The 23547-nt window shown below is 39.9% G+C and overlaps 1 protein-coding gene across 5 annotated transcripts in view; it reads right to left on the bottom strand.

The window, feature by feature from the left end:
* Positions 1 to 4750: 4750 nt before the first annotated feature.
* IMPG2 (interphotoreceptor matrix proteoglycan 2) overlaps positions 4751 to 23547 on the bottom strand; it is an 80060-nt gene continuing 61263 nt past the window's right edge. For 4 of the 5 annotated variants that reach the window (XM_014528300.1, XM_014528301.1, XM_014528302.1 and 1 more), the window contains 8 exons: positions 21366 to 21669; positions 19101 to 20386; positions 17321 to 17540; positions 12957 to 13167; positions 11713 to 11901; positions 9579 to 9780; positions 9047 to 9126; positions 4751 to 7241 (listed from right to left, as the gene is read on the bottom strand). In XM_014528300.1, coding sequence (XP_014383786.1) covers positions 7229 to 7241; positions 9047 to 9126; positions 9579 to 9780; positions 11713 to 11901; positions 12957 to 13167; positions 17321 to 17540; positions 19101 to 20386; positions 21366 to 21669 — 2505 coding nt within the window. In that variant the 3' untranslated portion in view covers positions 4751 to 7228. The remainder of the gene's footprint in view (positions 7242 to 9046; positions 9127 to 9578; positions 9781 to 11712; positions 11902 to 12956; positions 13168 to 17320; positions 17541 to 19100; positions 20387 to 21365; positions 21670 to 23547) is intronic. The other variant, XM_014528304.1, reaches the window with a different exon arrangement.

Genomic DNA, 23547 nt, shown 5'->3' with positions numbered 1-23547 from the left:
CAAGACAAAGAACTCGAACTCAAATCACCCACATTTTTGGTTTCAATAGGTCCACCTAATTTGTTCCTGGATACAAAACAATCATTTGCTGGATAGTCATAAAATGGATATCTACATATGTCCCATTATCTCAAACCAATTGAATCTATATATATATAAAAGCCTAAGTGACCACTATGATGTGCACTGACCACCAGGAGGCAGACGCTCAACGCAGGAGCTGTCCCCTGCGTTTTCAGTGCACTCCCACAGCCAACCTCCCACCCAGCCAACCTCCCGCGGTCCCTACCCCCAGCTGGCCAGCCCTGCCCTGACCAGGACTGCACAAAATGGCCCAAATCGGCCCTGATCACTGGCCAGGCCAAGGCACCCCACCCATGCACAAATTCGTGCACCAGGCCTCTAGTTAATAATAATTGTAGACAAATTCTGCATCAAGCATTCTTTAGTTTTGTTATAGGCACCTCTCACCAACACCAGAGAGGTGTTACCAGATAGGACAGCCCCTGAGACAGTATAGAGGGCTGTCCCCAACCTTGATCCTTGTCTTCTCATATAAATGAATTTATATGAGAGACCTGGATTGCGTTGTGAAAAGCAATTAAAGCATGCACCTTTATTGAAAAAGCAAAGCAGGCAAACCTACACATCTGGCTTATGAAGCACAGATGGGCTCTGAGCTAGTCTGAAGAGCAAGTTGGGTGGTTTCTGAGGTGTTAATATACCTACCTGTTTATAGGTCTCAAAATTCCTCTGCTTAATATTTTGGTGCAGATTAATTCTCAAGGTCCCTTTTTTTCACTTTGTTGTGTCCTTCCCAGAATTCATGAGAAGCACCTGGCAATTTTATCTTGCCAGGCCTTGCGACTGCTGGCTTCTCTGCTTAGGGAGTAAAACTGCCCTTTTTTCCTCTCCCCTTCCCCCTGCCTTTCTGCATTCTCTCTTTAGGGATGTTTTTTAACCATTTTCTCTCTGGTCCTTGGCTGGGGAAGATAATGGTTTGCTAGTTACAAGCTGGTTGCAAATTACCCACACTGTTTGCCCTTGTTTCAACTTCCCTGCCTCAGTTTCCCTCTTCTTCCTGCCCTGGAGTCCTGTAACAGTTTCATGAATAAAGATGAGCAAGACATGGCCCCCAACATCAAGGAACTCAGTTTAGTGGAAAGTAAGTGACATAAATAAAAAATTACAGCCTTGGTGAATAATGGAATGGAAGCATGTACATGATACAGAAAAAGCCATAAAAGAAGCAGTTTTTGTGGGTTTTATGAGGTTCCTTCAAAGACCCTCCTGCCAAATATATGCATATTCTTCCCCAAACCTGCCATGGTATGTGCAATATTAACAATGAGAGTTATTCATTTCAAAAAATAAGTTATTTCCAGAAAGCCCACACACCATATTGGTCTTACTTAGAAAAATGTAATTTCTTAACAACTATTACTATAGCAGCACAGATTTATTTGTACTTTAAAAAATGGGACACAAAATATGTGTATTTTGGTGAGAAAATAATTTAAAGATTAGTTCATGGGACACAGCCCATCAAGGACCAGCTGAGATGGGACATATGCAGAAGCAGCTCGACAGTAGACCAGCATGGGGAGGGCATGAGCTAAGAGTGAGTAGGGCTTGTCCTCACCAGAATTATTCAAAACAGTGTTATTACTCACTGTTTCTCCTAAACCTAGGACACTAATTAATCAATCAACAGGTATTTATTAGACACATTTCTCCCACTTTGTGTTTTTATAATACAGTTTTGGAGTTAAATCAAGACCACCCTCCCCTTTACTGATTTAGGATTTTCACAACCCCTGTTGCCAGCAAGACATCACACAAGTGCAGGAAGGAAGAAAAGTGAAAACTGAAGTTTCTGATGTTGATGCTCAGGTAAGTGGCGGCTGATTTTCCTTTTGCCCTCCCCAGCAAGATTGCTTTAGGTTGCTCTGAGCATATTGGTCTCCTCTGTTCTCATTAGACAGCTCACCACTTCCTTCTCTCATTCCAGGGCTGCTGGTTCTCACTACCCCCTAATGTTCCTTTAATCAACTCCATCAGTTTTCTTTCCACCCCTGCCTTAAGGAGATGAGCGGGAAAATGAAAGTTTCTATGAGTTTAAAAGAGTAAAGTTCAAGAGAGGCTAAACGATGACTGCATCATTAAATATCAACAAAATTCAAGGCAATAATTGGGTTCTAGATTTGTCTCCAGTTCCCCTACATCCTCACTACACAAAAATTAAACAAAGCCAGATGGGAGGGGTTAGGTGAGAAAGGTGACGGGATTAAGAAGAATCACCAGTTATAAAAACAGTCATGGGTTTGTTAAGTACAGCATAGGGAGCACAGTCAATAATCCTATATAATAAAAGTCTAATATGCAAATAGACCGAACAGCGGAATGACAGGTCACTATGACACGCACTGACCACCAGGGAGCAGATGCTCAACATAGGAGCTGCCCCCTGGTGGTCAGTGCACTCCTACAGGGGAAGTGTCGCTCAGCCAGAAGCTGGGCTCACATCTAGCAACCACAGTGGCAGTGGTGGGAGCCTCTCCTGCCTCTGAGGCAGTGCTAAGGATCCCTTCGGGGATGTCTGCCTGCCAGCTTAGGCCTGCTCCCCAGATGTCCACCTAAGCCGGCAGGCAGACATCCCCTGAGGGATCCCAGACTGCAAGAGGGCACGGGCCAGACTGAGGGACCCCCCCCCCCCCATTGCACAAATTTCGTGCACCGGGCCTCTAGTATTGTAATAACTATGTATAGACCAGGTGGGTACTAGACTTGTTGGGGTGATCACTTTGTAAGTAACATATCTAATCACTGCATTGTACACTTGAAATTAATATAATATTGCATGTCAACTGTAATTTAATTTTTTATTTTTAAAAAATCAAATAAATAAAATATACTTTTAAAAGATTAATCAAAGAATGATTTTCATTTTTATACCATGCTCACATTGTATCTTTGAGTAGTAATTACAACTCAACTGTTGCTACAATCTACAATGTTTTTTCTAATTAACAAAAAAATGTAGGCGAGGTTCTTGAAAGAGAAGTTTATTAATAATGAAAATGGCATAATTATATACATGAGAAGGAAAGACCCTTTTACATACATAAAGGCTTCTACATTTTTTATTTATAATTAGCTAGCATTAAGACTAAAGCATTTCCAAACAACAGTACAGTAGCATGAACTTATCTGATCCATAGTTTAGGTAAAACATCATTATAAACAAGATAAAAAAAAAAGATCTTTTATTATATCCCATATTGAACATGTTCACTTCAGAAACATCACAAAGTCCTGATACATAAATAATTATACCTTTATTCTTTGATGTCCTGGTTATTTTTCCCTAATTATGCCCATAATCTCTGAAAAAATAATTAAATATCGCTGAGGGGGGAAAGCGAGGAGAAGGAATCACTGAGTCTAGTCTGTAGTGGTACACTGCGTGAGTGAGGGGAGCCACTTACTCTGTCTTATTAACTCGTAGGAGTACTGTAAGGTTGTATAAAATGCATGCATCACGGACATCCCCAGGCAGATTCTCATCATCTATCACTTTTGGTTCCCTTCCACCTCCCCACTTCCAGCCAGGATCCGTTGTAGAACACAATGCATTTAATTGATTTGAGGATTGTGACCTTCACATCTTTTTTCTGCATCTATTATGCACTTGGGAATAGAATGAGCCAGGATCCTTGACTCTTGCAGCTGGATGGTAAACGAGGAAGGCTGCCCCACCCATTCCTTCTGGTAATTGTGAAAAACATTTTTTTTTAATTTGACCCATATTTTTCTTGGCTAAAATGTCTCAATTTAATAAAGATGGGTTATTCTCCTAAATCAGCTATTTCCTTATGGAATAACTATGTTGCCTTCACTTCCCATTTCAAAATGAAAACTCAATTCACAGGCTGGTAGATGTGAAAATATCCATTATAGAAAACATGGGAATGACATCAAGATATAGTACCAGCTGCTGAAAAATCATGAAGTGGAAGGCAAACTTATAAAACAAGCATCTAAATGAATAATTAGATTAGGTATCATATTTGAGCCAACATAGTTTTAGAGCCTACAAAGAATATTTGTGCAATTTCCATCTTTTTTTTCTGAAGTAATATTAAGTCAGGGTTGTTTAACTACATTGCAATTCATTCTGTGGTTTAAAAAAGAAAAGAAAAAGAAAAAAAGGTGGGGGAGGTGGGGAGCTGCCAACCCATAGTGACTAGACTGCAGAAGAAAGAAGAAAGAATAAAATCGGGTAAAGTAAATGGGATTTTAGGGCACATAAATGTGAACAAATACCCTTAAAACATTGCCATGATGGAAATGGAATTCTATTTATCAAATAAATTCTTTTCCCAGAGCCCATGAAAATAAGAATCGTGTATAGACTCTCGATTATAAAGGCTATGTGGGTTATAAGACTCCAAAGCACCTTATAAATTTCCTAAAAGTTTGAGTTACATACCATGCACTGTTAGTGCTAACTTGTATTTTACTGTTTTCAAATAAGGTGATGGTCTTACTGAATGTTATATTGCTAGGTCAATGAGAATGTTCTAATAATCAGAACATTTTATTCCTCAGTCACACAGCCTAAAGAAGGAGTTTAGCCTCATACTTTTAAATGACTTCATGCCATTAAATTACCTTGGGAGTTGCTGTTTTAAAAAGAAGCTCTCTTTCTATGAAACTGGGTTTTTAAATTTTGTTTGTTTGTTCATTTGTGGGATTTTTTTAGACTCTACATATAAGTGAAACCATCTGATATTTGTCTTTCTCTGTCTGACTTATTTCCCTGAGCATAATGCCTGCTGAAGGGAATGCAGTAGGTAACATTGTGATAAGTCTACACGGAGACAGATGATTACTGGAATTAAAAATGTCAAATCGCTATATTGTAGACCTAAAACTAGTATGACTAATGTAACATTGTGTACCCACTGTACTTAAGGTAAAAACTCTTTCTGGGTCATCTGACCTGTCAGACTGAGAGCCGCTTTACCCTTCACTTTGAACCTCAGTGGCTCTCCGGCGTGAAAGCTGCTTCTCCGATCAGCCCGCCTGCGGTTCAGCTACAGCGAAGGCGGGGCACCAGGCTTCATTCCTGGACTGTGCGCACCTCCAGTCTCTCCCTGGGAGGTTAGGGCTTCCTTTATTCTTCCATGTCATAGGGGTGGGACAGATATTCATGGAGAGCTAAGTAATTTGCTCGCACATGAAAAGGTCACACAACAGAAAATCAGAGGCAGAGACCTGTCAGATTCTCCAGTGCCCACTTCCTGCCTGGCCTGCGGGAGACAGCGGCCCTCCTCAGCTCGGGCTCTGCCTCTCCTACGTGCTGCCCGTGGTGTCCGGCTCTAATCTCCCTTCACGTCCACCTCGCACTCTGATGGCAAGCTGACATTCCACAGATAAGTTTAGGGGAAACTTTTTAAAGCTAAACAGAAACCTTCATAAGTTTTACAAATAAAATTAAGCGTTTAGTAGTGACAAATGTCATTAACATTTATCAATTACCTTTCAAATGGACCCAGCAAAAAATGTCCCAGCAATGGCCTGTACCTATGCTGCAGTCATAGAGAACTCATTATGTAGATAGGGAATGAAAAGAAATACTGAGATAAGGGAACTGCTTTCACACACAAACACACACAAACACACACACACACACACACACACACACACACACACACCCTGTTATCATGTGTACTTTGCAAAATACCTGCATATCTTCAAGGCTTTCAGCAGCTTTACTGTGGCATGTACTCAGCCCAGATATTTTGTTTAGTTTTGAGAGTCCTCATAATGAGTGAAATTGGCAGTCATCAAGTTAAGAAAAAAATAATAAGTGAATCAAGTATTTTATCTTATGGTCACTCTATCCCTGGTCAAAAAGAAATCAAAATGTTCCAGACTGTTTTTGGCAAACATGGAGACATTGTAACATAAAATACCTGTATCAATAATAACTCATGTGCCGATGCAATTTAATATTAATAGTGATGATTATTTGGCCCTCTCCTCTCTTTGTCCAAAGGGAGCTGTTCAAAAACATGCTAGAGAGAAAGTGGGCAATTACTAATTCAGGTAAAATTTATATAATATGTGGACTTTTCCTACCTATAAAGTAAAAAAAAAGATATTTAATTGCAACAAGTCCTGTCATGTTTTGTGGAGGCAGGAATTCATTTAGACATGAGTTGTTACACACAAAAATAAGTAATCCAAATGAGCTAACCTGTCCTGTGAAATAGTTAAGTGCTGTCTCCCAAATTAAAATACCAGAAACTGATGGGAGATTAAAGATGGCAGTGGAGTGAGTGGAAGCTCACAGACACACTCCCAGGACCAAACTGGAATAAAATACCAGAAACTGGAGAAGATCCAGGATTTGGCTGGGACATCTTAAGATATCCTAAGTAGGTCAGAGAACCCATGTCCACCCATCAATCAGCAAAGCATATATTCTCAGCGCTGTGGCCTTGACCCAACCCTCATTCCCTCCCTGTCCACAATTCATCTTTAGTCTAAAGGAACCCTCTAAACTTTACACATATTTATTGTATTTGGCAGCTGGAAAAAAAAGGATACTGAGATACTTAACACAACAATAATGTGATCTTGATTAATATGCTCAGGAAATTCAAAACTCTGGCAGAATAAAGTACAAGCCTCACTCTATACTGCAGCAAAAAGGTTGCTTTTCTTCAGCAGTTCGATTCCCCCTCTCAACACTTTATATTTTATTTAGACAAATGTCTGACTATAAACTATATTGAAACTACTTCCAAGGCTTCTCCTTCCATCTGACAATAACAAGCGTGCTACCCAATATTTGTTACACAGCCTGCCTCCTCCTGGAATAGTCTCACCCTCCCGTCCTCCCAGTCTCCTGAGCCACAGTGATAGGCAGCACTGCTCTGCCAACGCACCCCCCGGCCCCGCTGCTCTCTTCCAGATGCTCTCCAGACCCACACAGTTTGGACTTTCTCTAAATGCAGCTTACGTATAAAAATTGTCACATCTCTTACTCTATTCTAAAATTTTAAACTGGAAAAAATTTTGTGCCCAAATTGAATGTTTTTTAATAAAATACTCTTCTTCCAACAGAGTTCGAAATGCAGGTTAATTTTATGATACAAGTAACAAGCGATCTCTCTCTTCTCCAGGCTTCTAATCAGTTCCAAGATCGGAGTTTTGATTAAAGCTCTTCCCTGCCATGAAAAAAACAACAACACACAATTAATTGAAAAAGCAAGAATGTGCATAGAAATGCACTTTTGCTGTAACACATTGCCAAGCTCTGTTCCTAAAATCACCAATACTTTGTATTTTCTTTCTTTGCAGGAAAATTATCCTGTACTTTGCTGTTTTGTTTTGTTTTTAAATCTCCACAAAGACCATGTAATGCTTTTACTAAATCCTAAATCAAGTCCATTAACATTTTCTTGGACTACTGGTAGGTAAAAATGCTGAGATTAAGTGAAACTGAAAATGTTGTATGGGTTATGTACCTCATATTTTTTTTTCAATGTCATCTTCTCAATGAACATCCCTCTTAAGATAAAAGTGTCTGTGTGAACTTCCTTTTGTTTCACTATGACCTTTTTTAAATCTTCTGTTACATGGATTTTTATATGTTAATGCCAGACAGTTTACCAGCAGAAATTTAAACAATGTAGTCAATCTGTCTCCCCTTAATTAGGCTCTCCTGAATCCTTTCTTCTGGTGTCTTAGCCTAGATAAGACGCATTTTTAATTCAGGAAACACATTCAGGCAGGTGGCTGTAGGGGGCTTATGAGAAGTCTTAGGGAAGACAAAAACGTTAGTCATGTTCTTTCTGTTAGATTCCACTGGAATGGAGCCATGGGTCATCTGCTGGCTGGAGATGCCAGGATGAGTGGGTATCTTAGCTTAAAAGGCAGATCCTGGTAATATTGTTCTAACAGGGTTCAGCAAGATTGGTGGCACCTTCTAGGGGTCAAGGCAGGTGCTCAGAGATTTTTAAAGGCATTCTCCATCATGCACATGCAATTAGAAAAGTATCTTCCTCAATTTCCTTAAGTGTCAATGTGTCCCTTCCTATCAGAGAGGAATCATGAGTGAGGGGCTGCCTATCAGAGAAAAGGGATTTGGAGCAAGGAGACAGGGGCCCCAGTCAGGACATGGGTGTCATCCTGACCCTTTGTGGATTTCTTCTACAAACTTGGATGAATTGCTCTAGTTTTTCTCTTTTCAAAGCCACGTGAAGACACCTGGCCTGGGGAAACCCATCCATGAGGAAGCATCTTTGTGAGGGCAGCATTAGGAGCAAAAATAAAAGCCAAATTATAATTTCACCCACTACACTCAGTTAATGTCCATAATGGTCTCTTTATAAGATGATTTATTTTAGTAACCTAAGTCTGGTTATGGATCCTGGGGAACAGAAGGAAAAAAACTACAGATACTTGCCCAAAACACATGCTGGGAAAAGCAAATGGAAAGATAGAATGAAATGTAAGATAAACTTGGTAGAGGCAAGAGATACACTTTAATGAGATTTGTGTAATTGAAAGCATAGTGAAAAGTATCTACAGAGATACTTAAGTGTAAGGATTTATGGCTTCTCAAATGCTTTTCAGAGAAACTGTCTATGAAAAGTATTTTAGAGCATTCACTCCTGGGTGATATCTATGGTAATAAGAGAAAATATGACAGCCCAGGAAGCTCTAGACCAGAACACATAGTGTCTGTTTTAGATTTTCTCTGCCATTTGCTGTCACTATGATCTTGAGTAAGTCCCTTCAGCTCTCCAAGGCTTCTTTTCCTCATTTATAAAACTTAAATAAAGAAACATTCAACCTACAAAGCCATTGTGAGAAATAAATGAGGTCATCTGTATGGAAATGTATTAACTCTAAAGAACTCAACAAACATTGGTTATCACATGAACAGGAACTATGTGTTCCCGCTGGAGGCGCTACTCTAAGGCTAACGGTTAAGAGCCTGAGCAGGGGCGCTGTTGCGAATGCTTACATTTGATGTTCTCTCACAAAAGCTGCAAACTCAGGATCATTGGCATACAGTTCCAAAATTCTCATTCTTTCTTGAATTTCCTTTTTGAAAAGAAAAATAGGCCATACATCGCATTAGAAAAGCTTAAATCATCTTTTAAAAGGAGTCCTAATTTTTATAAGGAAATGTGGCTGTCTGGGCTATCCAGGGAAGAACTATAGGAAAGAATGGCCTTTTCAGAGAATGGAAGGTTTGGATAGTATACGAACTGCTCAGAATAACTCCGGCATATTTCTAAGGAAGTGGGGAGGAGGGAGAGAGCAATTGCTAACAATGGAGAAAGAAACCACTGGGTGGAGAAGAAGGTATAGCTCCGATTCGTATACCCTCTGCACACTGCATCAACTGGGGGATATCATGAAGTAGAAACTAATCAGGAAATACTTCTCATCTTTTCTTGAAGCTCATGTACACACACACACACACACACACACACACACACACACACACACATCAGAAGCAGCAGAGCAAGAACAGAAAAGCAGTTTCCTACCTCTCTGGAAAGCCCACTGTTCTCATATATTTGTCTGATTTCTTCCCTGCTCAGACCACCAATCACCTCTCCTCGTGCTGCGCTGTGGAAGGGACCCTGAGGATAGGGTCCCCTGTACTGTTCCATTCCTGCCCCATGCCTTTCATACATGGGGTTATACTTTACGGCATCTTCAATGGACGAAAGGCTGGCAGGCTGTCTGCTGGAGCCACGAAAAGAAAAGTAGGATTCATTCAGATTCAGATGTATAACTACTTGGAAGGCTATTTACCTGTAGTAAGATTTCTCTTGGGGAAGAAAAGGAGGTGAACTGATACAAATAGCGGGAGGTGACTGTGAAAAATACCCAGATCAATCTCAGAAATTATTTATCAGGTGTTGTCATTATTATCTCCTCAACTATATGGCAAGTGCCATGGGGAATTGTTCCATGTCTCATTCATCTTTATTTGCCCCACAGGGCCTGGCACTCAATAAATGCTGATGGGGAACCAAGCCTGCCAATAGATAGTATTTCATGGAATGCATACGGCGCCATCATTCCCAGAGTAGACAAATAAAAAATCAATGTGTAGCACACAGAAAATCTGATAAAAATATAAATATGGGAGTATTGGGCCTCAGGTTCAATTCAGGTCTACAAATATTTACTGAGCATTGATTATGTGCCTAAGACAGTTCTAGAGAGTAATGATAAAGAATTGATTGGAATGAGATTACAGTCTAATGAAAAGTCAGACTCAATAAAAAGCATAAAAACAACGATGGAAGTATGTCCTGGGTGCTCTAAGAACCTAGGAGAGGTGCCTCCTTAGCAAGCTGAGGGTGAGGGAAGGTAACCTAGACCTAAACCAGTAACTCTTATAGACAATGGAAACACAAAAGCAAAGTACAACCACTGATTATTATCACACTAGAGGCCCAGTGCACAAAATTCCTGCACAGGGGAGTGGGTCCCTCAGCCCGGCCTGCACCCTCTCACAATCCAAGACCCCTTGGGGGATGTCCGACTGCTGATTTAGGCCCGAGCAGGGATCGGGCCTAAACCGGCAGTCAGACATCCCTCTCACAATCCAGGACCGCTGGCTCCTAACCACTACTAACTGTCTGCCTGCCTGATTGCCCCTAACTGCTCACCTACCTGCCTGATCGCCCCTAACCACGTTGCCTGCCTGCCTGATCACTCCTAACCACTCGCCTGCCTGCCTAATCATTCCTAACCACTCTGCCTGCCTGCCTGATCACCCCTAACTGCCTCTGCCTTGGCCCCCGCCACGAGGTGACACGCAAACTCATTTTTTTGGTTGATTTTTCTTTGTTAAATGGCATTTAAATATATAAAATAAATATCAAAAATATAAATCTTTGTTTTACTATGGTTGCAACTATCAAAAAATTTCTATATGTGACACGACACCAGAGTTAAGTTAGGGTTTTTCAAAATGCTGACACGCTGAGCTCAAAAGGTTCGCCATCACTGATATAGGATAACAACCCAAAGGGTCCTTGGATTGCTAGTCTAACAAGTAAAACAGATTATATTTTCTACATTAATGAAGCTACATTTTACTAAAAGAAAATCAGATGTCATTTCTTTTTAGATTCTAATCTAGATTCAGAACCATAATGAGCCAAAGGTAACAAACTAACTGATCTGGTCTTCATACAAGGATCTCACCTTATCTCCATCACCCTTCCAACCTCTCCCCAACCACAAAACAGGCATTTGGCCATGCTCAATGTGGCCATTCCTTCAGTGTTCCTTGAGATTCACTCATGCCTTCCTAACTTTGCTCATGCTCATTCAACTAGCTAGAAAGTGCCCACCCACCCACCATAGTTAGCTACTCTTCCGTCCAGCTCAATATCACAACCATCTTTCAACTTCTAAGACTCTCTCCCCCAGGCAAAACTAACTCATGCCTCATCCAGATCCCTTCGCATCTTACTCATTCTGCAGCTTCTGTTTATTTCCAATTTGACACCCTTGGAGGACAGAGCCCATGTTTTCATTCAACTTAGAGCTTTCTCCCTTGCACCCCAGATCCTTATTTGATATTTGGCACATAGTCAGTACTAAATGAATGAATAAGCGGAACATTTTCTTCACCCAAGAGCAGTTTTCTTTATTTACCTAAAGGGCCTCTCTCTTTCTCTCTGAGCATTCTGAGCTTGAAGAGTCTTGATGAGGAAGATGACAACAGCAGAAGAGACGAGGAGAAGTCCAACCACGGCGGCGATGGTGATGCCTATCACCAAGGGCTCAGACACAAACTCCTCACAGTGCTCCCCTCGGTACCACCAGTTCTCACCCACCCGGCACCTGTAATGAGAAGTGACCGAGTGTCAAAGTGGAATCACTTTGCTGAAAGTAATAATGAACAGCAGAAGCTTCAGTGGGACCTGGGAAAGGTAAAGAAATAAATACTGGCCACAGGAAGCTTCAGTAAAAAGGTAAATATGCAGGTTCAATGATCGTACGATTTAAGTCCCTCCAAACCCCAAAGCCACAGGCCTGTGCAAAAATGTCTTCAAATCCCACAGCAGCAAGGAAATCACTGCTTTTCCATAATACTAATTTCTCTGGATATCAAGGGACTACCTTTCCCCCTAGTTTCCTAGCTAAACATTACACTTTTCCACATAGAAGAATCTGAATCATTTCTACCTATTTCCTCTGTTTGTGGCATTATGCCAACATTTGACCATTTTCACATCCACAAATTGTCCTATCATTTATTCTCAGCACTCTCTCTTTTTACACCATGTGCCTGTGGTGTGTGGTGGGAGGTTGATTTGCTCTACTTTGTTTTAGGGGAATGGGCAGGAAAGGACAGTCAGGGTACCTGTATCTGCTCATCTGCTGCATTTTCATGGTTCTACCTTTAAAAAATGGATCTCAGGTACTTAAATAAAATATATTTGTCATGACTTCAAAGACTTTAAATATTTATTTTTATTTTTCTCTGAATACTTGGTAGGACCAAGAGCAGCCCAGAGCCATTCAAAACAGAATCCAAATAGAATAAAACTCCTTTGTTTTCACTTTCAGGTACATTATTAAATGTTGCTCTTATGCTGAAACCTAATTTAAGTGGCAATTGCCTTACCATCCCCTCTAAGAACCACAACACAGACCCCCAAATACTCCCAGGACTCTCAGTGGGACACTAAATAGAATAACCATTTGAACTATAATTCAGGCCTTTTAACTCACTCAGTCTTCACATGAACACTAAATAGTACCAATCTATTGTTTAGATATAACTTCTATAACAAATATTGCTGAGATTATCCTAAAATCATAGGTGTAGATCCTTTTTCTTCAGAGGAAGTATCTACAACCTCGTGAAGTTAAAATTCCTAGCTACGCCATACCTACAAATGGCCCCATGTCCGGGCATAATGTCACACTTCCCATCATTGAAGCAGAAGTCAGGCTGAAGGTCACAGAGACTCTGACAAGGCAGTTCTTCCACACTCAGGTACCCAGGGTAGCATCTGCACTCTGCTTCTCCACTCCAGGGATTGACCAAACACTCGGAAAATTCATTGCATGCCTGAAACTTGCAAGGGTTGGCTTCATCACCTAAAACATCAAACAAACCAGAAAAAAAAATACTAGAAAAGGCAAAACACAGGAGTTGGAGTACATGAAGCTCCTCCACTAAGTCTTATTGTCCAAAGTACCATGGGACAACCCCTTTCCTGAAGCATTAAACTACACCATCACCACCAAAACCACAAAAAAATTCAGATTCATCCTAAGAATCTTTCCTAAACCCTTCAGAGGGATCATGGCCCAGAAACACCTTAGTTTTAGATTTCTATCTTTCAGAACTATGAGAGAATAAATCTCTGTTTTGGTAAGCCATCCTGTTTGTGTTCTTTTGTTACAGCAGCCCTAGGAAACTCATACAGGGGAACACTGATGAGATGCTCATATAACAAGGAAAGCATACAAAAGTGCTGTTAGATGGGCAGTTTCTACAAGGGGCCCATGCAGCAGGGTTCCATTGTGTATTTCCTGTCCTCACAGTCTTAGTCTAGTATACATATTGTGACTTTGTACCCAGAAAACAATATAATCCTGGCCTAGCAGTGTGTTTAGAGAAGGGGAAGGATAATATTGCATGGCTTCCTATGTTGATGGAAGTTCAAGAGTTTTTGTGCAAAGAAGTTAGACAAGAGACACGTCAATCTTATCTCTAGCCAATCTTGAGATTAAATAATATTTTAATCTGAAGACCTTTAACTAAAAATATACAGGTAGTAGGGAAATTCTATTTTAAAATTCTAAAATACTGTGATCATTCCATGGGTATATTTGAATGTCTGGTGGAAGGAAAATAGGAAGAGGGAAAAAATAAATGTTGCTTCCTTTTGCCCTAGACCAAGAAGAGGGACTAAGACTAATATTTTAATCATGTAAATAAAAGACTGTAGCTTTACAGTCTTTTTCCAGTCCTCTGTGTAGGTTAAAGGTGGATGCCCAGAATACATGGCCCTCTGTTTAAGAGCACCTTAATGACTTCAGGGGGAAACAAAGATAGACCTGGAGCTTAATTTGGGATAAGAGACAAGGATCTAAATTATAAAATGAATTATGTCTAGTTTACCAGGGACAGGCTAAGAGAGGAATTGATGGGTCCAGAAAAATAAGAATGAAGAAAATATGGAAACGGTGTAGAAAGACAGCCAGAATAGCATGGTAGCTGGCTTGGTCCAAAAAGTTGGCCAATAAGAAATGACTTTGAAAGGGTTGCTGAGGAAGTTTAGGATACTTAGGCCCAACAATATTTTAAACCACCTGTGGTGGTATGATAAAGCCTTCTCTGTCACCCTCATAGCAAAGGAAATATCTGATAGAATCAACTACCTTATAGAGGTGCCTTGGAAAAGTAAAAAATGGAACTATGATCTGTATTGGGTTTTCATAAAGAACAACCACAAGGATTGGGAATTCAGCAAAAGGAACTCAGAGCTGGAGGTGATTAAGAGATATTTCATCCCTGCTCATTCCTAGAGATATTGGGGGTGGGAGGGACACGGATGCAGGTTTTACACTGCACATGGGAGGGGCTAATGCCAGTTCATTTGAATATTAAAGAAAAAGGTGACCTTATAAACCTGAATGACTCAGCATGCAGCTCACATGTGAGTTACATAAAATATTGATATAAATGCACTTATTTATTGTACTTCCCTTTTTTAAAAAAGTGGGTTGACTTTTGCAAAAAGTTTTATAAATTATATCTGCTTGCGTGCATTTGTATGGCTAGTCAAATGCAAATATATGTTATTTTTTTAATACTTAGACTAACCCCATAAAATACATAGGCCAGCTAATATTATCCCCATTTTAAATTTTTTTTAAGTTTTCAATTAGAGCTGACATACAATATTATATTCGTTTCCTGTGTATAACATAGTGATTAGACATTTATATAACTTATTAAGTAATCACCCCAAACATTATCCCCATTTAAAATATGAGGGACTAAAGCTAAGAGATAATATAGATCATCTAGGGTCACACAAATGATAAATGGCAGAGCAGAGGAAAAAAATCAGGCCTTCCAGCCCTGGCCGGTTTTCTCAGTGGTTAGAACATTGGGCCACGCACCAAAGGGTCGCAGGTTCAATTCCTGGTCAAGGGCATGTACATCAGTTACAGGTCAATTACAGCCCCAGTCGAGGAGGCAGCCAGTTGATGTGTCTCTCTCACATCGATGTTTTTTCTCCCTCTATTTCTTTCTCTCTCTCTCTCTCTCTCTCTCTCTTCCACTCTCTCTCTAAAGATTAATGGAAAAAATATTCTCAGGTGAGGATTTAAAAACAAAAGAACAAATAAAGAAATCAGGCCTTCCAAATTATAATTACTTGCTTTTTCCACTACACCACATGGCAAAGAATGCGCAACTGGCCTTAGAGAACTCAAATAGCAAGAGATTTAAATATTGGAGGATTAGCCAAATCATTTTCCTCACTTTCAATGAATAAGGATTTCAAAGGAAAGAATGTGACTTTCTCAGTTAAAAAATAGAGTTCACTTTCAAACCAGTTTGAGAGTACAAGTCACTGGAGAAATACGAACTCAGGTATTCCCCCTGACTCCTACCTAAAACCACTGTCCTCTGGTGGGTGGAAGATGAAAAAGAACAAAGTCTGAGGATTCAACAGTATTCATTGCATCCAAATCCAAATAAAAACAATGGTTCATTTCATTCATTCGCAGTATTTTTAGTACCTTTTATATGCAAGACACTATGGTTAATAAAACAGATAAAATATCATTCCTTGTGGATAGCTCAACTGAGGATAATGCCCATTAAGCAACTATGTGCATAAATTAGCATTATTACAATAGTTATAAGCTCTATAGCAGGAAAAGAACATGATGTTACAAGAAAAACTAACAGGAGAGACCCAATCTAGATTATGGGTGAGTCAGTGAAAGTCTTGAGGAAGAGACATTTGAATTGAAGCATAAAGGGTGAGCAGAAGTCAGCCAAGAGGGGAAAGAGTTCAAGCAAAGGAGACAGTATGTACAAAGGCTTTAAGGCAATAAAAGTTTTTTTTTAATCTGAGGAACTAAAAACCAGCTAGTTTGACTTGGTAAGCAAAGAAGTAAGTTTCATTGGATCATATCGGGGAAGAAGTTAGGGTCCAGGCCTTGTAGCTACTGAACCAGGCAGTCTTTGAAGTAAAGTAATCTGATTGATGTTTTTAGAAAGAGCACCCTGGCTGCTATCTGAAGAATGGAGAAAGGAAGGAAACAAGAGAGGTAGTGGGGAAACTAGTTCAAATGGTTTGGCCTAGAGTAGTGGCAATGGTGGTAATAGAAACTGAGGTATCAGAACGACTTCCCAGGTTTCTGGCTTAAGTAGCTGAATGGACACAGCTTCCATTTATCAGGATGGTGAAGCTGAGTGGAATGGATATAGCTGAAATGTGGAGAGATACAGAAAACAAGATCTCACTCTTACACATCTTAAATTTGATATATGTTGAATACATCCAACTTGAGATCAACAAGTACATAGTTAGATACTGATTCTGGAGCTCAGAAGACAAGTCTAATCTGTATATAAAAATGTGGAGAGAAATTTTATCTCTATTAGACTTATAATAATGGAAATGGATAAAACAACTTGGGAAAATTATATAGAAGAAAGGGAGTCCAAAACTACCTGGCTTGGCAAATAGAGATGTAGCAAAAACAGACCCAGTGGAAAGGTAAAAGAGAGAGCCAGATAGAGTAGAAAAGGAAACGGGAGGTAAATAAGTAAAGATAACATATGTGGACCACCCTTTTGAAAAGAGAACGATACTGATGTCCTTGGAAGAGATGATGTACTAATTATCAAGATGGGGAAAATTTGCCTGACATGATACTCTTTTACCTACAAGTGTTGAATTCACCTTGACTCGGTGTAGAAGAAAATACATAAGAATAATTACTGGCCCTAACTGGTTTGGCTCAGTGGATAGAGCATCGGTCTGCGGACTCAAGGGTCCCAGGTTCGATTCCAGTCAAGGGCATGTGCCTTGGTTGCGGGCACATCCCCAGTAGGGCGTGTGCAGGAGGCAGCTGATCGATGTTTCTCTCTCATCGATGTTTCTAACTCTCTATCCCTCTCCCTTCCTCTCTGTAAAAAAATCAATAAAATATTTTTTTTAAAAAAAAGAATAATTACTGGATTCCACTAAGAAATCAGCAGAGTAATCAATATCATCACCTGATTCCACGTCAAGGGAGTATTTATCAATAGCCAAGTTCATGGTTTGGTAGGCAGTGGTGCAAAAGTCTTCCAGAATCATGTATACAGCATTGTTGACATTAGGTGGGACAGACTTGGAGAACTTCATTCTGCTGTTCACCACAATACTGCCATTTCTGAAGTTCAAGATTTCTAAATTCTGGAACCCTGTGAGATTTGACTGGAGATAGGGAACCAGCTGCAATACATGAAAAATGATCAGTTTATTGACAAGGTTTTGCATTTTTCTCAACACATACAAAAAAAAACTGAAACAAGGATGAACCCCTCCCCCTTTCCAAATTGCATGCTATTTATTTAAACTGTTCATCAACAAAAGTATCAATTGTAACTACCAATCTATACTTCTCAATCCCTTTTTCACCTAGTTCTCCCCTACACACAACCATCAGTATGCTCTCTGTATCTATGAGTGTGTTTCTATTCTGTCTGCTCATTGATTTTGTTCTTTAGATTCCACATATAAGTGAAATCATATACTATTTGTCTTTCTCTGACTTATTTCACTTAGCATAATTCCCTCAAGGTCCACCCATGCTGTTGCAAATGGTAATAGTCATGGAGATGTAAAGTACAGCATAGGAAATCTATATACAAAAAGCCTAAGTGACTGTTACAACCAGATGACCAGACGACTGGCTGGTAGCTATGACATGCACTGACCACCAGGGGGTAGACGCTCAATGCAGGAGCTTCCCCCTGGTGGTCAGTGTGCTCCCACAGCCAACCTCCCATGGCTGGCCAACCTCCCGCAGTCCCTCCCCCAGGCCGGCCGGCCTTGATCGGGACTTGGTGAGATGGCCCCAATGGGCCCTGATCACCAGCCAGGCCTAGGGACCCCGCCCATGCATGAATTCATGCACTGGGCCCCTATCTATATATATAAAAGGCTAATATGCAAAATGTCCCCTCGGGAGTTTGACTGGGAGACCGGGAGTTCGATCACTCACTATGACATGCGCTGACAACCAGGGGGCAGCTCGGAATGAAGGGAGGCCCCGGCTGGCAGCCAGAAGGAAGGCCTCAGCCAGCAGCCTGAAGGCCCCAATTGGCCCTGATCACTGACCAGGCCTAGGGACCTTACCTGTGCAGGAATTTTGTGCACCGGGCCTCTAGTATAGTCAATAATATTGTAATAAATATGTACGGTTCCAGTTGCATACTGAAAATATTAGGGGCAACACTTTGTAAAGTATATAATTATCTAGCCACTATGCTGTACACTTGAAACTAATATAAAATAATATGAATATAAACTGTAAATGAAAAACACTTTAAGGAAAAAGAATGTCAATTGTGAATTATTTGAGAGTCATGAGATTTTAATAGTACTATTTTGGAACCGCATGGAACTCACAGACAGTTTTAGATACCAGAGAGTTTATTTTCTCTGTTACTAAAGTATCCCAACAGTGAAGGTGTCATAGGTACCCACAAAACATTGGTCTCACAATAAACTGTGAAAAAAAATCTTAAACTTGTTTCAGTCCCAGAATTCATGAATACAATATTCAGTATCTAAGCTATTACATCACCCTCATGCCACAGTCATATCCACCTGTCTTATTACTTTCCTAACAACTCTAGGCCATGACATTATTTGTAGTTGATTAAAAAAAAAAATGAGTGTCTACAGCAGACCACACTCTCCTTGGCTCAGATCTTATGTGCTGAGGAGAAAGGGGTGGGTTCATACATGACTACTCACTAATGCCCATAGTTCACTTTTTATGCTTACCAATTCTAAGAATCTTTGCTCCAGGGCTTTATACTCCAAAGAGTTTTTATTAAACAGATCTTCTGAAAACATCATGTTAGTCACTCGAAGGCTGAAGAAAACCAGCAATGCTCCTGTGGTCTGGGTATGATTTGAGTCACCTCTTTTTGTGGGGTGAGCCACAATAGCCATCTCTGTAGAGTGAACATTTGTAGAGATTTCCACATAACTACCAACCCTGCCATTTTCTTCTGGGATTAGCTCAGGCTGATAGTAATCTGTGCCTATCCGGTCCAGTTCTAATGAAATATCCTGTACACCCATAATTACTTCATCCTCCAGCAGGGTGGGGCTTGTGGTTGGAGGCAATTCGGTAGACTGTGTCATGGAAGCTTTCAACCAGAGCTTGTCAATACTCTCCGGTGCACTTGCCAATGTGTCTCCAGACAATTTTCCTAGGGAAGAAGTTTTTTCCCAGACTACATCTGATTCTGGCAATATGGTCCACAAAGATTGCATATCTGGCTTCAGTGTTGAAATCTTGCTATCAAACTGTTTACGATTGGATGGCTCTGTAGTTTGTTCCATATCCTCCTTTAGAAATGGTTCTACTTGATCTGGTTTATCAGTAGAATCGGAGATTGCTGTAGATGTCAGTAGAGGAGGTGCATGGGTAACTGAGTAATAATCAATGTCAGGTACCTCTGAGAGAATTAGAGGTGCAGATTGAGTTGTGGTCTCTGCAGAGAAGGGCACAGTAGGTCCCTCAAGGGGCTCTTCCTCTGAAAAGTGTGTGGATCTATCAAAATGCCCATATTTTGAGTGCTCAATACTTCGGTCTGTGGAAACTATTTTGTCACCTACAACTAGTTTCTCATCTACACTCTCAATTGGCAAAAGTGAATCCTCATCTTCCAGCCATGATTTGGTCAGTGGTTCAATACTCTTCTCTAATGAAGTATCGCTCCATGGCCAAGTAATCCCACTCACCTTTTCCCCAGACCCTGAATCTAAGCCACTCTCAAATGTGAACTCTTTTTCCATGGATGTGTCTGGCATCAAAGTGCTCACTTCTAATTGGTCTTTAACTTTGGAGGCTGAAGGGTCCAAGCCAGAAGGTGTAGATACTTCCTGAGCAAGGGGATCTAATGTGACAGAGGAGACCAGAAATTGTGAGGATGTCAAAGACACCACAGAATCTTCCTTAGATGGTATTGTTTCTTCTGGTACAGGATGAGTTAAGGGATGAGTTGAGGGCAAGGGATCACCTGAAAAAGAATCTTCTGACCCTTCGACTTTGGTTAATCCTAAAAATAAAGTTTTCCATTAATTAATCTACAGTGTTACTAAAATATATTCCCAGTACTCCTAATAAAACCAGCTTCCTGTTTCTTTCCATTAGATTAGTAAGGACAGTTACTGACTTTTACTAGTACTTTGCTAGATCCAGCAAACAACAAGACAATATGATTATGTTTTTGTGGTGTGGTACAATCACTCATGAATATACCTTCCTTGAGAACAACAAGATATAGGCTATTGAAATAATTCATCTTTAAACACTTGATTTTTTTTTTACTCCATGAAAATAAAAAACTACTGATAACCATGTTAACAATAAACACTGAGTCTAGTGAAAACTTAGGGAGAGAATTCCCCAGGAAATTGTGTTTATCTTTAAATTTCTATTTCCTTGTTATGTTTATTGTCCATCATCTTTCAGGTTCACTTAATGTTCATAATCCTGGACTCATTGTTTACAACTTTGTTATCTTCCTCTTTCTCAAGTATACTCCATGCGTGAGTCACATTGATTTCTCCTTTCCTTCATAACATCTAAATAATCTACTTGATTTTCATTCCTTAATCTCTGCTATAACTTCCTTAGTTCAGGTTTTCCCTCCCAAATAAAGCCTAATGCAAGCTAAAAATCTCTATACCTGGCCCCTACAATTAATCCTATTAAAAGCTACTGGGATAATCTTCTTTGATGCTCTTTGTTTACCACTCCAATATTTAAATAAGTAAAGTAGTTATCTAATAGTAATTTAATTATATATTTTAATGGGACTTTCAAAATATCTATTAATTGATCCCTACCCCAGCCTACCAAGTTCATTTCCAGTCCAAACAATTAAGTCTAATTGTTCCCTTTCTCACACAATTTTCCCAAGACACTTCCTCCTAACCTACTTTTCTATTAACCCCAGTCTCTTCCTCTCCTCAAAACCCTTGTCATCTATACAATAAAGTAAAGAAATATGAACAGGAAGTAGAATTTCTTACCCTCTTCTAATAAGTAAGATCCAGAAGTCCTTTCCTCAGAAGCCACAGGCAAGCCAGTCAGCAGCACTGCTGGGGTGACAGAATGAAGAGTCAAGCTGCTAACCTCTAAAACCTCTGGGGAAGAATGGAGGCCCACCTTCGAGGGAAAGTCTAGTTTGGGTGTAGACACTAAATCACCCAAAGGTCTTGCCAACCAGAGTTCCCTGCCAGTGGCTGAGGGAGAACCAGAGCTGAAATCAAGTAGTGAAATACTGCTGGTGGTGGAGTCATCAGCTGAGGGCCATGCAGCTTGAAGGGTATTATCCTAAGGGGGAGAAAAAGGCTAAATCATATCATAGATAAAAAGAAACACATAAAAATGATTTTAAATACCACCTATCTATCTAAATTCCCAGGTTTTCTAGGGGTAAGAAGGCAATGTAATATTGGGAGGAGGGGAGACAAACAGATCTGTAATCAAATCCCAATTCACCACTTACTAGTTGCAAAATCTAGAGAAAACCCATGTATCTCTTGAATCTCACCTGGAAAGTAGGGATAGATAAGATAACATATTTAAAAGATTCCAAACAAAGTGAGTTTGTGGAAGAAAACATTACTCTTCTTGCTTTAGGTAATTCCTTTTTCTCTATCTTAGCTTAAATACTTTAAATTCATAGAAGTTACAACTATCTGTAATTTGTTGACAACAACCTAACACATTTCCTACAGCAGAAAAGAACAATTACCAATGTTATTCATCATTCTGGGATATTTATTAATTAAGGTCTTTGTTTTGATGAGAAATGCCACCACATGAAAATGAGATCAGGTTACTTCAAACAAATCATAACATCTGTGAAATGGGATCACACTTATAAAATACAATTTTTCTCTTCCCAGTGACTTTTTACTAATGTGATACTAATCTTATATTCATATTTAGCTCCAGGAATAGAAAAGTAGACAGAAACACAATCCCTATTTAATCCTATGAAGATTAGTCTATGTAAAAAAGTTTACCAGTGATGCTGACAGGCAAAATGGCCATGTCACTTGGTGGGAGTTTCTACGTTTTCATCTGTGCTGGGTTATGAATAACAAAAAACAAGAAGTGTCATGTGCATAGAATTCATAAAATATTTACTGGGAGAAAAGTGAAAATAGAAAAGAACAATCATTCTCTACTCTAAATAGCATTAAAATCACACGGAAATTTTTTTATGTTTTTACTGATTTTTAGAGAGAGAGGAAGGGAGAGGGATAGAGAGAAACATGGATGAGAGAGCTGCCTCCTACACACATCCTACTGGGGATCAATCTCACAACCCCAGGCATGTGCCCTGACTGGGACCTCTTGGTTCTTGGGTCGACTCTCAATCACTGAGCCACACTGGCCGGGCACGTGGAAACTTTTTAAAACCCCCAATGCCCAGGCCCCACATTCCAGACATTCTAACTTAATGGGACTTGATAATTTTAAAAACTCCCAAGTAGAGAATATAGCCTGATCATGTTCTGGTCATACTATTCCAGCCTGGGTCTCTAAAATACTTATTTAATTGTTCAATTGTTAAATTTCTCATTAACTGAAACCTCTAAGAAATGTCCCACTCGTATAAACCTTCCTGAAGACTAGAATGCATGGCATAGCTATGAACAAAATGAAGTCCAGAAAACTAAGAATAAGAAACTCTGTCTATAACACCTTCCTCCTCATCCAAGAGATCTCTACCAGTGGTAATGAATTTTCACTGGCATACACTTGCAAGCCTCAGAAGCTTTTTAAATGAAAGCACACAATTTTAAGGTGACTAACTACAGTTCAATCTATGGCCATTAAATAAAACAGAACCTACTGGTCTATGGAGAAATTCAACCCAATGTCATGACCTAACTAGTCCTTTATGTTTTGCCTACATTCTCTCCCCTTTTCTTTCCATCCAGGGTCTGTGTGAGGAATCTTTAGACAGCATACTCTCCCAATCACAAGGAAAGGAACATAGGCAAGAAATCACTGGGCATGTCCTAATTTAAGCCTTCTTCCAGTGACAAATGAACTGGAGAGATAACAATAGTAGATCATCTACACTAATAAAAGAGAAACATGGTAATTAGCGTACGACCGCTACCCTTCCCATTGGCTAATCAGTGAGTATATGCAAATTAACTGTCAGCCAAGATGGCGGCCGGCAGCCAGGCA

Source organism: Myotis brandtii, unplaced genomic scaffold (assembly GCF_000412655.1).
Source record: "Myotis brandtii unplaced genomic scaffold, ASM41265v1 scaffold63, whole genome shotgun sequence".
Lineage (NCBI taxonomy): Eukaryota > Metazoa > Chordata > Mammalia > Chiroptera > Vespertilionidae > Myotis > Myotis brandtii.
This window is presented reverse-complemented; position numbering and strand designations above follow the sequence as displayed.